The 15,332-nt window shown below is 52.8% G+C and overlaps 1 protein-coding gene across 13 annotated transcripts in view; it reads left to right on the forward strand.

Annotated features, from left to right (window-relative positions):
* Positions 1-15,332, forward strand: part of KMT2D (lysine methyltransferase 2D) — a 41,998-nt gene that overhangs the window by 10,711 nt on the left and 15,955 nt on the right. For 7 of the 13 annotated variants that reach the window (XM_035256937.3, XM_035256942.3, XM_035256944.3 and 4 more), the window contains exons 13-36: positions 436-549; positions 885-995; positions 1,610-1,714; positions 3,471-3,652; positions 3,830-3,994; positions 4,079-4,188; positions 4,286-4,333; positions 4,987-5,208; positions 5,753-5,872; positions 5,971-6,084; positions 6,282-6,412; positions 6,497-6,644; positions 6,852-6,917; positions 7,097-7,207; positions 7,407-7,544; positions 7,642-7,726; positions 7,943-8,184; positions 8,283-8,356; positions 8,571-8,621; positions 8,741-10,552; positions 10,659-10,841; positions 10,918-11,054; positions 11,286-13,180; positions 15,143-15,266. In XM_035256937.3, the coding sequence (XP_035112828.2) occupies positions 436-549; positions 885-995; positions 1,610-1,714; positions 3,471-3,652; positions 3,830-3,994; positions 4,079-4,188; positions 4,286-4,333; positions 4,987-5,208; positions 5,753-5,872; positions 5,971-6,084; positions 6,282-6,412; positions 6,497-6,644; positions 6,852-6,917; positions 7,097-7,207; positions 7,407-7,544; positions 7,642-7,726; positions 7,943-8,184; positions 8,283-8,356; positions 8,571-8,621; positions 8,741-10,552; positions 10,659-10,841; positions 10,918-11,054; positions 11,286-13,180; positions 15,143-15,266 (6,488 nt within the window). The remainder of the gene's footprint in view (positions 1-435; positions 550-884; positions 996-1,609; positions 1,715-3,470; positions 3,653-3,829; positions 3,995-4,078; positions 4,189-4,285; positions 4,334-4,986; positions 5,209-5,752; positions 5,873-5,970; positions 6,085-6,281; positions 6,413-6,496; positions 6,645-6,851; positions 6,918-7,096; positions 7,208-7,406; positions 7,545-7,641; positions 7,727-7,942; positions 8,185-8,282; positions 8,357-8,570; positions 8,622-8,740; positions 10,553-10,658; positions 10,842-10,917; positions 11,055-11,285; positions 13,181-15,142; positions 15,267-15,332) is intronic. The other 6 variants (XM_035256949.3, XM_035256947.3, XM_035256941.3 and 3 more) reach the window with 6 other exon arrangements.

A 15,332-nucleotide genomic window follows, 5' to 3' on the forward strand; every position in this document is an offset into this window, starting at 1 on the left:
AGACTTGGAAATCCTTTATTCCAATTATTTTATTAAGGAGAATAATAATATATTGAAGGTATAAATAACTTGCCTAGATTCATGGTTACTCAGTAATAGAATTGGGACCAGAAACTTGCTTCTTTTAAGCCACTGTTTTTTCTTTTTCTTTTTTTTTTTGATACGGAGTTTCGATGTTGTTACCCAGACTACTGTTTTTTCTTCTTGTCCATGTCAGCCACTCTTGGGAGGGGAGGAATGGGTTTGGGCTAGAGCTATGTACTTGTTAATATCTGGGAGCTTGGCCTTTTCCCCTGCCCTGAGTGGGACTCCTGGGCATTTGTCACTTGTTTCGTTTTTACTCTGTTTTACTGTGTCCATTTGTCACTTGTTCTGTCCAAGCTCAACACACTAGCCCTTGACATGCTCCTGTCATTGCTCCCTTCTTTCACTCAGGGTCGCAGCAGTAGTTTCCCAGGAAGACGCCGGCCTCGCGGAGGAGCCCATGGAGGACGTGGTAGAGGACGGGCCCGGCTAAAGTCAACCGCTTCTTCCATTGAGACTCTGGTAGTAAGGAGAGGCCTCCTATTCCTCCCATCCCCCAAGCATGCTTTAGCACTGTCTGAGTGCTGCCAGTCCCTTGCATGCTTGCCTACCTGCCTGCTCATCTGGGACTTGTCTGGCTATGTCTGTGTTCCTCTCCACCTGGCTCCCAGGTTTTTCTGAAATCTCTGCTATGAGGCTGAGGCCCAGTTTGGGAGCTGGGTTGTTCTGTCTCTTTTTCTTGGCTTTTGGCCTTCATCTTAGCCAGGGATTCACACCCTTTTCCCCCAACACCAAAGAGGAAAATAGCTTGGTGGGGGCAGATTTATCTGCCTCACTTTCTACAACTCTCTGCCCATAAGGTTGCTGACATTGATAGCTCTCCCAGTAAGGAGGAGGAGGAAGAAGATGATGACACCATGCAGAATACCGTGGTTCTCTTCTCCAACACAGACAAATTCGTACTCATGCAGGTACCATACAGTGAGACCTGGCACACTGAACATTATGGCCAGGACAAGGCCATAATGTTGTGGATATGTGTGTTTTGGTGAGAGGATAGATGGGGAAAACTGGGGACCTACTTCTGGGAATACTCAGCTAATGAGAAAACAGACCATGAATTCTAATCATGTTGTTTATTTGTCCATCCATCACATTTCTCTTGAGTGTTTCCTCTGAGTTTGGCACTAAGCTAGGAGCTAGAGAAATAGCAGTGAAAAGGTCTTTGCCCTATTGACGTTTATAGCTTAGGGAACTTGTATGTGTCCTTACTTGAAAAATCTTCAAGCTGATAGAATTTTGTCACATATGTGATTCTCACCTGACCAGTCTTTACCCCCTTTTATCATCCTTTAATTTCTTCTTACCTTTGCCCATGTCAGGCTTTACAAATTCAAGTGACCTGATTAGGTCAGTTAGACATCCTAGGAAGGAGCAGGGTTCCTTGGTAGCTTACAGTGTTCTAATGCTGTGGGATGGGGTTCTTGACTATCTAGTCTCAAATCAGTGTTGTAGTGTCATAGTAGGCTGAATCTGAGTGGGATGGGGAGATGTTGGACATTCCAGTTTCTTTGTGTTTCCCCAGGACATGTGTGTGGTATGCGGCAGCTTTGGCCGGGGTGCAGAGGGCCACCTCCTTGCGTGTTCGCAGTGCTCTCAGTGCTATCACCCTTACTGTGTCAACAGCAAGGTGAGTTCAGGGCCCAAGAGGTATAGGCTGGGGAATATGGTCAGTTATTTCTTCACCTATTTTGTTGTCTGGCCATACCACCTCTTAGAGCGACCATTGGTCATGGATATTGTTCATTAATCGCTGGTGGTTATCAAACTTTTCTTGGGGAAGAGTACTTTGGAACTCACGGTAGACTTTATAGTTTCTTTGTCCTAGACGCTGACTTGCTGATATAATTCAGTCCATTATAAAAAATAAAACAACTTGGCTGGGCGTGGTGGCTCACACCTGCAATCACAGTACTTTGGGAGGCTGAGGTGGGAGGATTGCTTGAGTTCAGGAGTTTAAGACCAGCCTGGACAACATAGACTGCACCTCTACTAACAACCATTAGAAATTAGCCAGGCATGGGAGTGCGCGCCTGTAGTCCCAGCACTCTGGAGGCTGAGGTGGGAGGACTGCTTTAGCCCAGGAGATTAAAGCTATAGTGAGCTGTGATAACTCCCCTGCACTTTAACCTGGGTGATAGAGCAAGACTCAGTCTCAAAAAAAAAAATTTTTATATATGTATGTATATATATATTTTGAGACATTGCCTTTCTTTTTTTGTCATTCACATATATATATATGTGAATATATATATATTCACATATATATATGAGATAACTTTACTAGTAAAAAACATGATATAATCTGGAGATAAAATGTCAAATTATAAGTACATGTTCACAAAGAGCAGTGTTTTGACCTACTCATGATCAGTTATTTTGGGGTTTTCACTAATATTTATGACTTGTGTATTGCTAATATTTACTGACTAGCAGCAATAGTGAGTTGTAAATATTCAGGAATAATTGGGGGAAGCCCGGCTTGGTGGACACGCCTGTAATTCCAGCACTTTGGGAGGCCTAGGGAGGCAGATCACCTGAGGTCAGGAGTTCAAGACCAGCATGGCCAACATGGTGAAACCCCTGCTCTACTAAAAATACAAAATTAGCCAGGTTTGGTGGCTTGCTTGCACCTGTAATCCCAGGTATTCAGGAGGCTGAGGTAGGAGAATTGCTGGAACCCAGGAGGCAGAGGTTGCAGTGAGCTGAGATTGCACCACTGTACCTCCAGCCTGGGCGATGGAGTGAGACCCATCTCAAAAAAAGAAAAAGAAAAATTGGGGGACCTAATTCTGTCCATAGTCTTTTTTGAAGGGCTTGGCTGGTGAAAGATTGCTATTCCATTCATAATGAGGCAGTGGCTTGTGCAGCTCTTCTCTGATCAGCAGAGATCGTTGGGAGCCTAAGTTTAGAGCCACTGTTTTGGGGATAAGGGTGCTCTGCATAAGTCTCCCTGTGCTCAAATGGAGGCCTGGTCTCTGCATTGGAGTTGTTCCAGCCTTACCTTTAGAAGTTCCACCTCCTAGACTGGGCTCTGTGGTGCATGCATGTAATCCCAGCACTTCGGGAGGCTGAGGTGGGTGGATCATCTGAGGTCAGGAGTTCATGACCAGCCTGACTAACATGGTGAAACCTCATCTCTACTAACTACAAAATAAAGGAGCCAGGCATGGTGACACATGTCTGTAATCCCAGCTACTTGGGAGACTGAGACAGGAGAAGTGCTTGTACTTGGGAGGTGGAAGTTGCAGTGAGTCGAGATTGTGCCATGGCATTCTGGCCTGGGCAACAAGAGTGAAACTCCGTCTCACAAAAATAACCAAAACAAAAAAAGTTCTACCTCCTTTCCACTTCACGCCCTGTGAAATTCCTGTCTTCTGCCCCAGATCACTAAGGTGATGCTGCTCAAGGGCTGGCGTTGTGTGGAGTGTATTGTGTGTGAGGTGTGCGGCCAGGCCTCCGACCCCTCACGCCTGCTGCTCTGTGATGACTGTGACATTAGCTACCACACATACTGCCTGGACCCCCCACTGCTCACTGTGCCCAAGGGCGGCTGGAAGTGCAAGTGGTAAGGAGACTGGGGTCTTCAGTGGAGCCTGGGGCCTTGGATGTTAAAGTGGATATGTTGTTGAGTATGTGACAGTGGCTGGGTTTGGGAGGCCAGGCTGGTGGCTGGGGTTCCCATTGAGGGGACTTGTGGGTTCTCTGGGTAGGTGTTAAAGCTCTGTTTTTCTGCTCCTACCAGGTGTGTGTCTTGTATGCAGTGTGGGGCTGCCTCCCCTGGCTTCCACTGTGAATGGCAGAATAGTTACACACACTGTGGGCCCTGTGCCAGCCTGGTGACCTGTCCTATCTGTCATGCTCCTTATGTGGAAGAGGACCTACTAATTCAGTGCCGCCACTGTGAACGGTGAGTACATCGCTTTCCCCTCACGTCGGCCCTGTTGCCAGCCTCGCATTGCCCATGCTCATCTCCTTCGGTCTCCGTCTACAGGTGGATGCATGCTGGCTGTGAGAGCCTCTTCACAGAGGACGATGTGGAGCAGGCAGCCGATGAGGGCTTTGACTGTGTCTCCTGCCAGCCCTATGTAGTAAAGCCTGTGGGTGAGTACCAGCTGGTGGGTAGGGGGAGGAGTTAGGGAAGGGGTACCTTGCTTTGGGACAGGGCCTCAGCCACCTCGGTTTGTCCTTCTCTCCATAGTGCCTGTTGCGCCTCCAGAGTTGGTGCCTATGAAGGTGAAAGAGCCAGGTGAGTCACAGAAATTTTGAATTGCCAAAGCCACATCAGACCTCAAACATCATCTAGTCTAGCTCTAACCCCCCAACTGCATTTCCTCATTTTAAGAGGAGGAAACTCAGACCCAGGAAAGTTAAGTGGCCTGCCTAAGGTCATCTAGTAAGTTAGTGGCAAAGTTATGACTAGATCCGAGGTCTTCAGCTTCCCAGGCAGTATTTCTTTCCTCAGGCACCATGGCCTTTTCACTGCCAGAATTTCATCTTCAGAGAACACAGCTCTTTTCTTAGTGAAAAGGGCCAGGGACATCTCCTTCATTATGATATGGACGCTGTTACTGGCATCTAGGATGCTGTGTGTTGACATTCAGCAAGTGGGGGCCCTTGTAGCCCCAGACAGCAAGAGAACCTATTTAGTGAACCTAGGGTTAATCATGAGCAAAGGCAGGCTTCTGAGTTACAGTTCCTCTCTGAATCTCCCTGGGTCACTGATAGAGAACTCGGGCCTCAGCCAGTGGCCCTTGGTGGCCTTTTCTCCCCAACATTTAGACCCTAGGCTGGACTTTTCGTCACTGTCTTTGTCTCAGCTAAGGACATAGGTTGAAATTTGCAGGTCTGGTTTCCCTGGGGCTTCCATCCAGGGATCACACACTCTTTCCTCTCATACAGAGCCCCAGTACTTTCGCTTCGAAGGTGTGTGGCTGACGGAAACTGGCATGGCTGTGCTGCGTAACCTGACCATGTCACCACTGCACAAGCGGCGCCAGCGGCGAGGACGGCTTGGCCTCCCAGGCGAGGCAGGGTTGGAGGGTTCTGAGCCCTCAGATGCCCTTGGCCCTGATGACAAGAAGGATGGGGACCTGGACACCGATGAGCTGCTCAAGAGTGAAGGTTAGCTTGGGAAATCTTAGGGAGTGGCAGAGTAGTGGGAGTGCACCTCTGGGAGTGAGATGTTTGTGGGGGCTGTGTTGACGCTCACAGTAACCCTTAAGCACTGCTGGTTTTGTCCAGGTGGCTCTGTGGCAAGGTACTCAGCTCTCTTAGTGGAAGAGTGACAAGGTTAAAAGGGCCCATAGGGCTGGGCATGGTGGCTCACACCGGTAATCCCAGCACTTTAGGAGGCCGAGGTGGGTGGATCACGAGGTCAGGAGATTGAGACCATCCTGGCTAACACGGTGAAACCCCTACTAAAAAATCTCTACTTTTAAAAAAAAAAAATACAAAAAATTAGCCGGGTGTGGTGGCACGTGCCTGTACCAGCTACTCAGGAGGCTGAGGCAGGAGAATCGCTTGAACCTGGGAGGTGGAGGTTGCAGTGAGCCGAGATTGTGCCACTGTACTCCATCCTGGGCAACAGAGCGAGACTCTTGTCTCAAAAAAAAGGGGGGATGCCTATAGTTGTGATCGCTTCCATCTCTTCTGTCACCATACGCAGGTGGTGTGGAGCACATGGAGTGTGAAATTAAACTGGAGGGCCCCGTCAGCCCTGATGTGGAGCCTGGCAAAGAGGAGACCGAGGAAAGCAAAAAACGAAAGCGTAAACCCTATCGGCCTGGTGAGGACCTGGGATGGGGTGGTAGGGTGGTGGGGTGGTGCGGGGCAGCTCACTAGGTCCCCCAGCAGCTTCTCATCTGCAGCTCTGCCTCCTCATAGGCATTGGTGGTTTCATGGTGCGACAGCGGAAATCCCACACGCGCATGAAAAAGGGGCCTGCTGCACAGGCGGAGGTGTTGAGTGGGGATGGGCAGCCCGACGAGGGTGAGACGGGTGAGGGCACCAGTGGGGCCTGGGAGAAGGTGGGGCAATGCCAGAGAGACCCAGGGGATGGACTCATTGAAAGGACCAAGAGGGTGGTGGACCCAGCTGATGTGGGAGAGAGTAGGCACAAAGTATCATGCTTGGGTGACACTGTTGGGAGCAGCATGCTCTCAGCCCCCAAAATCTGACACTTGTTCTTTCCACAGTGACACCTGCTGACATGCCTGCCGAGGGTGTCGTGGAGCAGAGCTTAGCTGAAGGGGATGAGAAGAAGAAGCAACAGCGGCGAGGGCGCAAGAAGAGCAAACTGGAGGACATGTTCCCTGCTTACCTGCAGGTGGGTCTCAGGCTCCAAGCCGTGAAGGAGGTGTCTGCGCCTTGCAGGGCATGAAGAAGCCTGTTTCTCCTTGACTCCCCACAGGAAGCCTTCTTTGGGAAGGAGCTACTGGACCTGAGCCGTAAAGCCCTTTTTGCAGTTGGGATGGGCCGGCCAGGCTTTGGACTAGGAACCCCAAAAGCCAAGGGAGATGGAGGCTCAGAAAGGAAGGAGCTCCCCACCTCGCAGAAAGGTTAGTTATGTGGGAGTGAGTGGTCTGAGAGAATCCAACTTCCTTCTGGATTAGGAGCTGGTAAGTTATTTGGTGGGAAATGAGCTGGCCTCCAGGAGTCAAGGGTGGGGTCAGGGGTCCTGGCCTATAGGTCTGTGGGAGCTGGGACCCTGTTCGGGGCATCAGATGCAGGACGTCTCTGATTGGAGTGGGGACTCTTGCTCATAGGAGATGATGGTCCAGATATTGCAGACGAAGAATCCCGTGGCCTTGAAGGCAAGGCTGATACACCAGGTGAGGGCTGCCTGGGGGACTGTGTCCTGTCTTGGCCTTGCCTCTGTCACTCTGCCATGCCCCTGAACATTGTCAGGGTTGGAAGCTGGAAACTGTCCCATGGCCCTCTGTGGTTAAGAGTGGCCAGTGTGGTACCTCCATGCTGGCCTTGACCCATGGGTTTCTCTTGGCATTTACAGGACCTGAGGATGGGGGTGTGAAGGCATCCCCAGTGCCCAGTGACCCTGAGAAACCAGGCACCCCAGGTGAAGGGATGCTTAGCTCTGACTTAGACAGGATTTCCACAGAAGGTGAGGCTGTGACCCACACCTCTTTGTGTTTTAGGGTTTTCTGTGGGAGAAGGAGAAGGTCCAATCTGTGGGACTGTGATCTGTACAGCTTCTCTGGTGGGGAATCCTGGGCACCTTCCCTGGTCTTGACCATTTGTAGACCTGTGATGTCACCTGAACTTCCCGGTCTTCCTCAACAGTGTCCTTCATTCCCCCACAGAACTGCCCAAGATGGAATCCAAGGACCTGCAGCAGCTCTTCAAGGATGTTCTGGGCTCTGAACGAGAGCAGCATCTGGGTTGTGGAACCCCTGGTCTAGAAGGCAGCCGTACGCCACTGCAGAGGCCCTTTCTTCAAGGTGATACGGGTGGGAGTGGTCTGAAGACTGGCATGACCAAGCTTGCCTCCAGGACGGGCCAGTTGCTCTCTTTTCTCTGATCCTGTCCGTCTTATAGGTGGACTCCCTTTGGGCAGTCTCCCCTCCAGCAGCCCAATGGACTCCTACCCAGGCCTCTGCCAGTCCCCGTTCCTGGATTCTAGGTTGGTATCTGTGTAACCTTCATGGGCGGTTCCCATTGTCCTTTGAGTTCATGCCTTGCTCCCTCGGACTCCTGCAGCACTTCCCCTGTCCTCCCCGTTCCCTTGTTAGTGGCCCTCCTCTTTGGGGGCAGGGCAGTGGCCTGGGGTTCTGGGCAGTTTGTCTGGGGTGGGACTTGGCATCCCTGCCCTCTGTGACTCTCTGCCCCTGCGCCCCAGGGAGCGCGGGGGCTTCTTTAGCCCGGAACCCGGTGAGCCAGACAGCCCCTGGACAGGCTCAGGCGGCACCACGCCCTCCACTCCCACAACCCCCACCACAGAGGGTGAGGGCGACGGACTCTCCTATAACCAGCGGAGTCTTCAGCGCTGGGAGAAGGATGAGGAGTTGGGCCAGCTGTCCACCATCTCACCCGTGCTGTATGCCAACATTAATTTTCCTAATCTCAAGCAAGATTACCCAGGTACTTGTGAGACAAGGGCAAGGGAGACAGCCTGGCAACATGGCAGGTGGAAGGGTCATCTGCCAAGTCTCCTTTGACTCACTCTCTCTGCCCTCCAGACTGGTCAAGCCGTTGCAAACAAATCATGAAGCTCTGGAGAAAGGTTCCAGCAGCAGACAAAGCCCCCTACCTGGTGAGACAGAAAGGAGCATGGGTCAGCATGAGAACTGAGAGGGAGGGAGGGATCTTTGAGTAATTTACCTCAGTTCTTTCCACTCCCCACTCCTAAAGCAGCTGGGCCAGAAGGGATCAGCTTTTGGGTAGGGAGTGTGAAAACACTGTACAGCATTGGGAGCGGGACATGAGGCTGCGCACTGGGCCCTAAGGCTGTGTCCCATATCCCTCAGCAAAAGGCCAAAGATAACCGGGCAGCTCACCGCATCAACAAGGTGCAGAAGGTGAGTGGGGCTGGGCTGGGGCATAGCAGTCCTCTAGTGGGTGGCTTCTCTTGAGGGTGGAGGGACATGGGATCTGCCTGCAGCAGCCTGACTGGTCTGTGCCTGGTCTCCCCCTATAGCAGGCTGAGAGCCAGATCAACAAACAGACCAAGGTGGGCGACATAGCCCGTAAGACTGACCGACCGGCCCTACATCTCCGCATTCCCCCCCAGCCAGGGGCACTGGGCAGCCCGCCCCCCGCCGCTGCCCCCACCATTTTCATTGGCAGCCCCACTACCCCTGCCGGCTTGTCTACCTCTGCGGACGGGTTCCTGAAGCCGCCGGCGGGCTCGGTGCCCGGCCCTGACTCGCCTGGTGAGCTCTTCCTCAAGCTCCCACCCCAGGTGCCTGCCCAAGTGCCTTCACAGGACCCCTTTGGACTGGCCCCCACCTATGCCCTGGAGCCCCGCTTCCCCACAGCACCACCCACCTATACCCACTATCCTAGTCCAACGGGGGCTCCTGTGCAGCCCCCGATACTGGGCACCTCATCTCGTCCTGGGACTGGTCAGCCCGGGGAATTCCACACTACCCCACCTGGCACGCCCCGACACCAGCCCTCCACACCTGACCCCTTCCTCAAACCCCGCTGCCCCTCGCTGGATAATCTGGCTGTGCCTGAGAGCCCTGGGGTAGGGGGAGGCAAGGCTTCTGAGCCCCTGCTCTCGCCCCCACCTTTTGGAGAGTCCCGGAAGACTCTCGAGGTGAAGAAGGAAGAGCTTGGGGCATCTTCTCCTAGCTATGGGCCCCCAAACCTGGGCTTTGTTGACTCACCCTCCTCAGGCCCCCACCTGGGTGGCCTGGAGTTAAAGACACCTGATGTCTTCAAAGCCCCCCTGACCCCTCGGGCATCTCAGGTAGAGCCGCAGAGCCCAGGCTTGGGCCTAAGGCCTCAGGAGCCACCCCCTGCCCAGGCTTTGGTCCCTTCCCCCCCAAGTCACCCGGACATCTTTCGCCCTGGCTCCTACCCTGACCCCTATGCCCAGCCCCCATTGACCCCTCGGCCCCAGGCTCCACCCCCTGAGAGCTGCTGTGCTCTGCCCCCTCGCTCATTGCCCTCTGACCCTTTCTCCCGAGTGCCTGCTAGTCCTCAGTCCCAGTCCAGCTCACAGTCTCCACTGACACCCCGTCCTCTGTCTGCTGAAGCTTTCTGCCCATCCCCCGTTACCCCTCGCTTCCAGTCCCCTGACCCATATTCTCGCCCACCTTCACGCCCTCAGTCCCGTGACCCATTTGCCCCATTGCATAAGCCACCCCGACCCCAGCCCCCTGAAGTTGCCTTTAAGGCTGGATCTCTAGCCCACACTCCACTGGGGGCTGGGGGTTTCCCAGCAGCCCTGCCCTCGGGGCCAGCAGGTGAGCTCCATGCCAAGGTCCCAAGTGGGCAGCCCCCCAATTTTGTCCGGTCCCCTGGGACGGGCGCATTTGTGGGCACCCCCTCTCCCATGCGTTTCACTTTCCCTCAGGCAGCAGGGGAACCTTCCCTAAAGCCCCCTGTCCCTCAGCCTGGTCTCCCGCCACCCCATGGGATCAACAGCCATTTTGGGCCCGGCCCCACCTTGGGCAAGCCTCAAAGCACAAACTACGCAGTAGCCACAGGGAACTTCCACCCATCGGGCAGCCCCCTGGGGCCCAGCAGCGGGTCCACAGGAGAGAGCTATGGGCTGTCCCCGCTCCGCCCTCCGTCAGTTCTGCCACCACCTGTACCCGACGGATCCCTCCCCTACCTATCCCATGGAGCCTCACAGCGATCAGGCATCACCTCTCCTGTCGAAAAGCGACAAGACCCAGGGGCTGGAATGGGTAGCTCTTTGGCGACACCTGAACTCCCAGGTACCCAGGACCCAGGCATGTCTGGCCTTAGCCAGACAGAGCTGGAGAAGCAACGGCAGGTAAGTTGACACCCTGGAGCTAAGCCCCTCATATCGCTGCTGTCTCTGGGTCAGCCCCATGGTTGAAGTAGAATGGGCTTATTCCTCTTCTGTGTTTTCTGCACAGCGCCAGCGACTACGAGAGCTGCTGATTCGGCAGCAGATCCAGCGCAACACCCTGCGGCAGGAGAAGGAAACAGCTGCAGCAGCTGCAGGAGCAGTGGGGCCTCCAGGCAGCTGGAGTGCTGAGCCCAGCAGCCCTGCCTTTGAGCAGCTGAATCGAGGCCAGACCCCCTTTGCTGGATCACAGGTAGGGAGAGTTGTAAGGGATAGTGGGGCCAGGATATTGAAGGTTGCCCCACCTTCATCTACCTTGTCTCTTCTAGGACAAGAGCAGCCTTGTGGGGTTGCCTCAAAGCAAGCTGAGTGGCCCCATTCTGGGGCCAGGGTCCTTCCCTAGCGATGACCGACTCTCCCGGCCACCTCCACCAGCCACGCCTTCCTCTATGGATGTGAACACCCGGTGAGTCTCCGAGAGGTTCCCTGGGGGTAAACCAAGGAGGATGGATTTTATCACTGTTGCATACCGCTGTGATTTTCCTGTCTCACTAATCCTTCTCCAGTATCACTTTCTCTTCTTCCTCATTCCTTTCCCCTTCATTACATTAATTCTATCCTTCCTCATTGCCCTAAGCCTATGTTCTTGCTACTTTTCATCTGATTTCTTCTTACTGACTACTGTGTATTCTTTCAGGCCACTGGTAGGAGGCTCCCAAGCTTTCTATCAGCGAGCGCCCTATCCTGGGTCCCTGCCCTTACAGCAGCAACAGCAGCAACTGTGGCAGCAGCAACAGGCAACAGCAGCAACCTCCATGCGATTTGCCATGTCAACTCGCTTTTCATCAACTCCTGGACCTGAACTTGGCCGCCAAGCCCTAGGTTCCCCCTTGACAGGAATTCCCACCCGCCTGCCAGGCCCTGGTGAGCCAGTGCCTGGTCCAGCTGGTCCTGCCCAGTTCATTGAGCTGCGGCACAATGTACAGAAAGGACTGGGACCTGGGGGAACTCCGTTTCCTGGTCAGGGCCCACCTCAGAGACCTCGTTTTTACCCTGTAAGTGAGGATTCCCACCGACTGGCTCCTGAAGGGCTTCGGGGCCTGGCAATATCAGGTCTTCCCCCACAGAAACCCTCAGGCCCACCGGCCCCTGAATTGAACAACAGCCTCCATCCAACACCCCATACCAAAGGTCCTACCCTGCCAACTGGCTTGGAGCTGGTCACCCGGCCCCCCTCAAGCATGGAGCTTGGCCGCCCCACTCCTCTGGCCCTGGAAGCTGGGAAGTTGCCCTGTGAAGATCCTGAGCTGGATGATGATTTTGATGCCCACAAGGCCCTAGAGGATGATGAAGAGCTTGCTCACCTAGGTTTGGGTGTGGATGTGGCCAAGGGTGATGATGAACTGGGCACCCTAGAAAACCTGGAGACCAATGACCCCCACTTGGATGACCTGCTCAATGGAGATGAGTTTGACCTGCTGGCGTATACTGATCCAGAGCTAGACACTGGGGACAAGAAGGACATCTTCAATGAGCACCTGAGGCTGGTAGAATCGGCTAATGAGAAGGCTGAACGGGAGGCCCTGCTGCAAGGAGTGGAGCCAGGACCCTTGGGCCCTGAGGAGCGCCCTCCCCCTGCTGCTGATGCTTCTGAGCCCCGCTTGGCATCTGTGCTCCCTGAGGTGAAGCCCAAGGTGGAGGAGGGTGGACGCCACCCTTCCCCTTGTCAGTTCACCATTGGTACCCCCAAGGTAGAGCCTGCATCTGCTGCCAATTCCCTTGGCCTGGGGCTGAAGCCAGGACAGAGCATGATGAACAGCCGGGATACCCGGATGGGCACAGGGCCATTTTCTAGCAGTGGGCACACAGCTGAGAAGGGCTCCTTTGGGGCCACAGGAGGACCACCAGCTCACCTGCTGACCCCCAGCCCATTGAGTGGCCCAGGAGGATCCTCCCTGCTGGAAAAGTTTGAGCTCGAGAGTGGGGCCCTGACCTTGCCCGGTGAACCTGCAGCATCTGGGGATGAGCTAGACAAGATGGAGAGCTCACTGGTAGCCAGCGAGTTGCCCCTGCTCATTGAGGACCTGTTGGAGCATGAGAAGAAGGAGCTGCAGAAGAAGCAGCAGCTTTCAGCACAGTTGCAGCCTGTCCAGCAACAGCAGCAACAGCAGCAGCAGCAACAGCAGCAGCAGCAACAGCAGCAGCAGCATTCCCTACTGTCTACACCAGGCCCTGCCCAGGCTATGTCTTTGCCACATGAGGGCTCTTCTCCCAATTTGGCTGGGTCCCAACAGCAGCTTTCCCTGGGTCTTGGAGGTGCCCGACAGCCAGGCTTGGCTCAACCACTGATGCCCACCCAGCCACCAGCTCATGCCCTCCAGCAGCGCCTGGCCCCGTCCATGGCTATGGTGTCTAACCAAGGACATATGCTGAGTGGGCAGCATGGAGGGCAGGCAGGCTTGGTACCCCAGCAGAGCTCACAGCCAGTGCTATCACAGAAGCCCATGGGCACCATGCCACCTTCCATGTGCATGAAGCCCCAGCAACTGGCAATGCAACAGCAGCTGGCAAACAGCTTCTTTCCAGATACAGGTAACCTCGGCTGGTAACATAGCCAAGTTACTCAGGGTGATCATTGTTATCACTAAATGGGCACTGAGGCTAGAGACCTAAAATAATCCCTGGTTAAGATGAGACACAAAGAACTTTGGCTGAATAACGTACTAGTGGTAGAGGCAGAAACACTGTAGCTTTTAAGAAGAGAGAGAACAGTTGCTGTCATACAGGAGTCATATAGCAGATATTTGAATAAATTGAATGAATGTATGAAGCCTAATTAGCAGAGCCTTTGTGGCTGTGGTAAGTTGAAAGCTTAGGACTTGAAGAGAAGTGGTGCAAATAAAAGCCGTTGAGGCCAGGCGCGGTGGCTCACGCCTGTAATCCCAGCATTTTGGGAGGCCGAGATGGGCGGATCACTTGATATCAAGACCAGCCTGGCCAAGATTGTGAAACCCTATCTCTACTAAAAATAAAGAAATTAGCTGGGTGTGGTGGTGCACAGCTATAGTCCTAGCTACTCGAGAGGCTGAGGCAGGAGAATCACTTGAACCCAGGAGGCAGAGGTTGTAGTGAGTCAAAATTGCACCACTGCATTCCAGCCTGGGCAACAGGGCAAGACTGAAAAAAAAATAAATAAATAAAACAATTGGGATAGATAAAAAACTTCAGTGAGGCTGTAATGTCGGGAAAACCTATGGTATGTTTCAAGAACAGTAAGTGAAATGGTTAGGCTGGAGTAGACTGTTGAGTGTGAAGTAAGTGACATAATTTTGGTGAGGTAAGGTTGGGGCCAGATTGAAAAATACCTCAAATTATAATAGCATTTATTGAGTAATTACTATTTGCCAAGTAGTTTACTGAGCACTTTGTACTTTTTGTCCAATTTAATAATTACAGCAGACTCATTAAGTAGGTATTGTTATTATCTTTGATTACAGAAGAGGAAACAGATGTGGAGGTTAAGTAACTTGTCCAAGATTACGCAGCAGCTAGCAGAACTAGATCTGAAGTCTGGTCGGTACTCCTCTTAACTGTTTACTGCCTCAGAATTCCAGGAGAGGGAGTTTGGTTAGTCCTTTAGAAAGTGGGAGCTCTGGCTGGGTGCAGTGGCTAACTCCTGTAATCCCAGCACTTTGGAAGGCCAAGCTGGGTGGATCACCTGAGGTCAGGAGTTTGAGACTAGCCTGGCCAATATGGTGAAACCCCTTCTCATACTACAGATAGAAAAATTAGCTGGGCATGGTGGCGGGTGCCTATAATCCCAGCTACTCGGGAGGCTGAGGCAGGAGAATCGTTTGAACCTGGGAGGCAGAGGTTACAGTGAGCCAAAATTGTGCCATTGCACTCCAACCTGGGTGGCAACAGCGAGATTTGTCTTAAAAAAATAGAAAGTGGGAGCTCAGTTAAGTTTTCTGAACAGTGGAGAAATATGCAAAGTGTAGGATTTTAGGAAGACTTAAGTTTTTGGTGGTGGTTTGTTTCTTCTTTTTTCCCAGCAGTTTAGACAGGAGAGTGGACTACAGGTGACACTTGTGGTACCCAAAACAGCTCTGGCATCTAGGGCTTTGCAACAGTGCCAGCGTCTTGGGTTCTTGAGATGTGCTAGTTGCAATAAGAACATTATATTTGAAGAATGCTTTCCAAGTCATAAAGTGTATTTATATTCTTGTCACATTTGATCCTCTCAAAACCTCTGTGAGAGATCATCATCTACCAAATTAAAGGGTAAACTGAGGTGAAATAACACAGATTGACTCAACAAATTTTTATGGAGCCCCTTTTCCTAGCACAGTGCAAGTAGAAACAGGACCACATATCCTGTGAATAATAGAGCTGAGTCACCCAGGCAGACTGGTTCCTAATTCAGTGGTCTTTCTGCCTTGCCATGCCATTTTTCTGCCTGGCTTGGTTGAGGTCAGGATGTTGAAAGGAATCTCAGATATTCAATGGCGCATTGGCCACATAACCCAGCTCACTTAGTTCTTCCCTCTCCAGACCTGGACAAATTTGCTGCAGAAGATATTATCGATCCCATTGCAAAGGCCAAGATGGTGGCTTTGAAAGGCATCAAGAAAGTGATGGCTCAAGGCAGCATTGGGGTGGCACCTGGTATGAACAGGTAAGACCCAGGGCTGGAATGGGGATGGCCCTTTTCTTTCCCAGTCACAACCCCTTCTTGGACCTC

The sequence above is a fragment of the Callithrix jacchus genome, chromosome 9 (genome assembly GCF_049354715.1).
Source record: "Callithrix jacchus isolate 240 chromosome 9, calJac240_pri, whole genome shotgun sequence".
Taxonomy (NCBI): domain Eukaryota; kingdom Metazoa; phylum Chordata; class Mammalia; order Primates; family Cebidae; genus Callithrix; species Callithrix jacchus.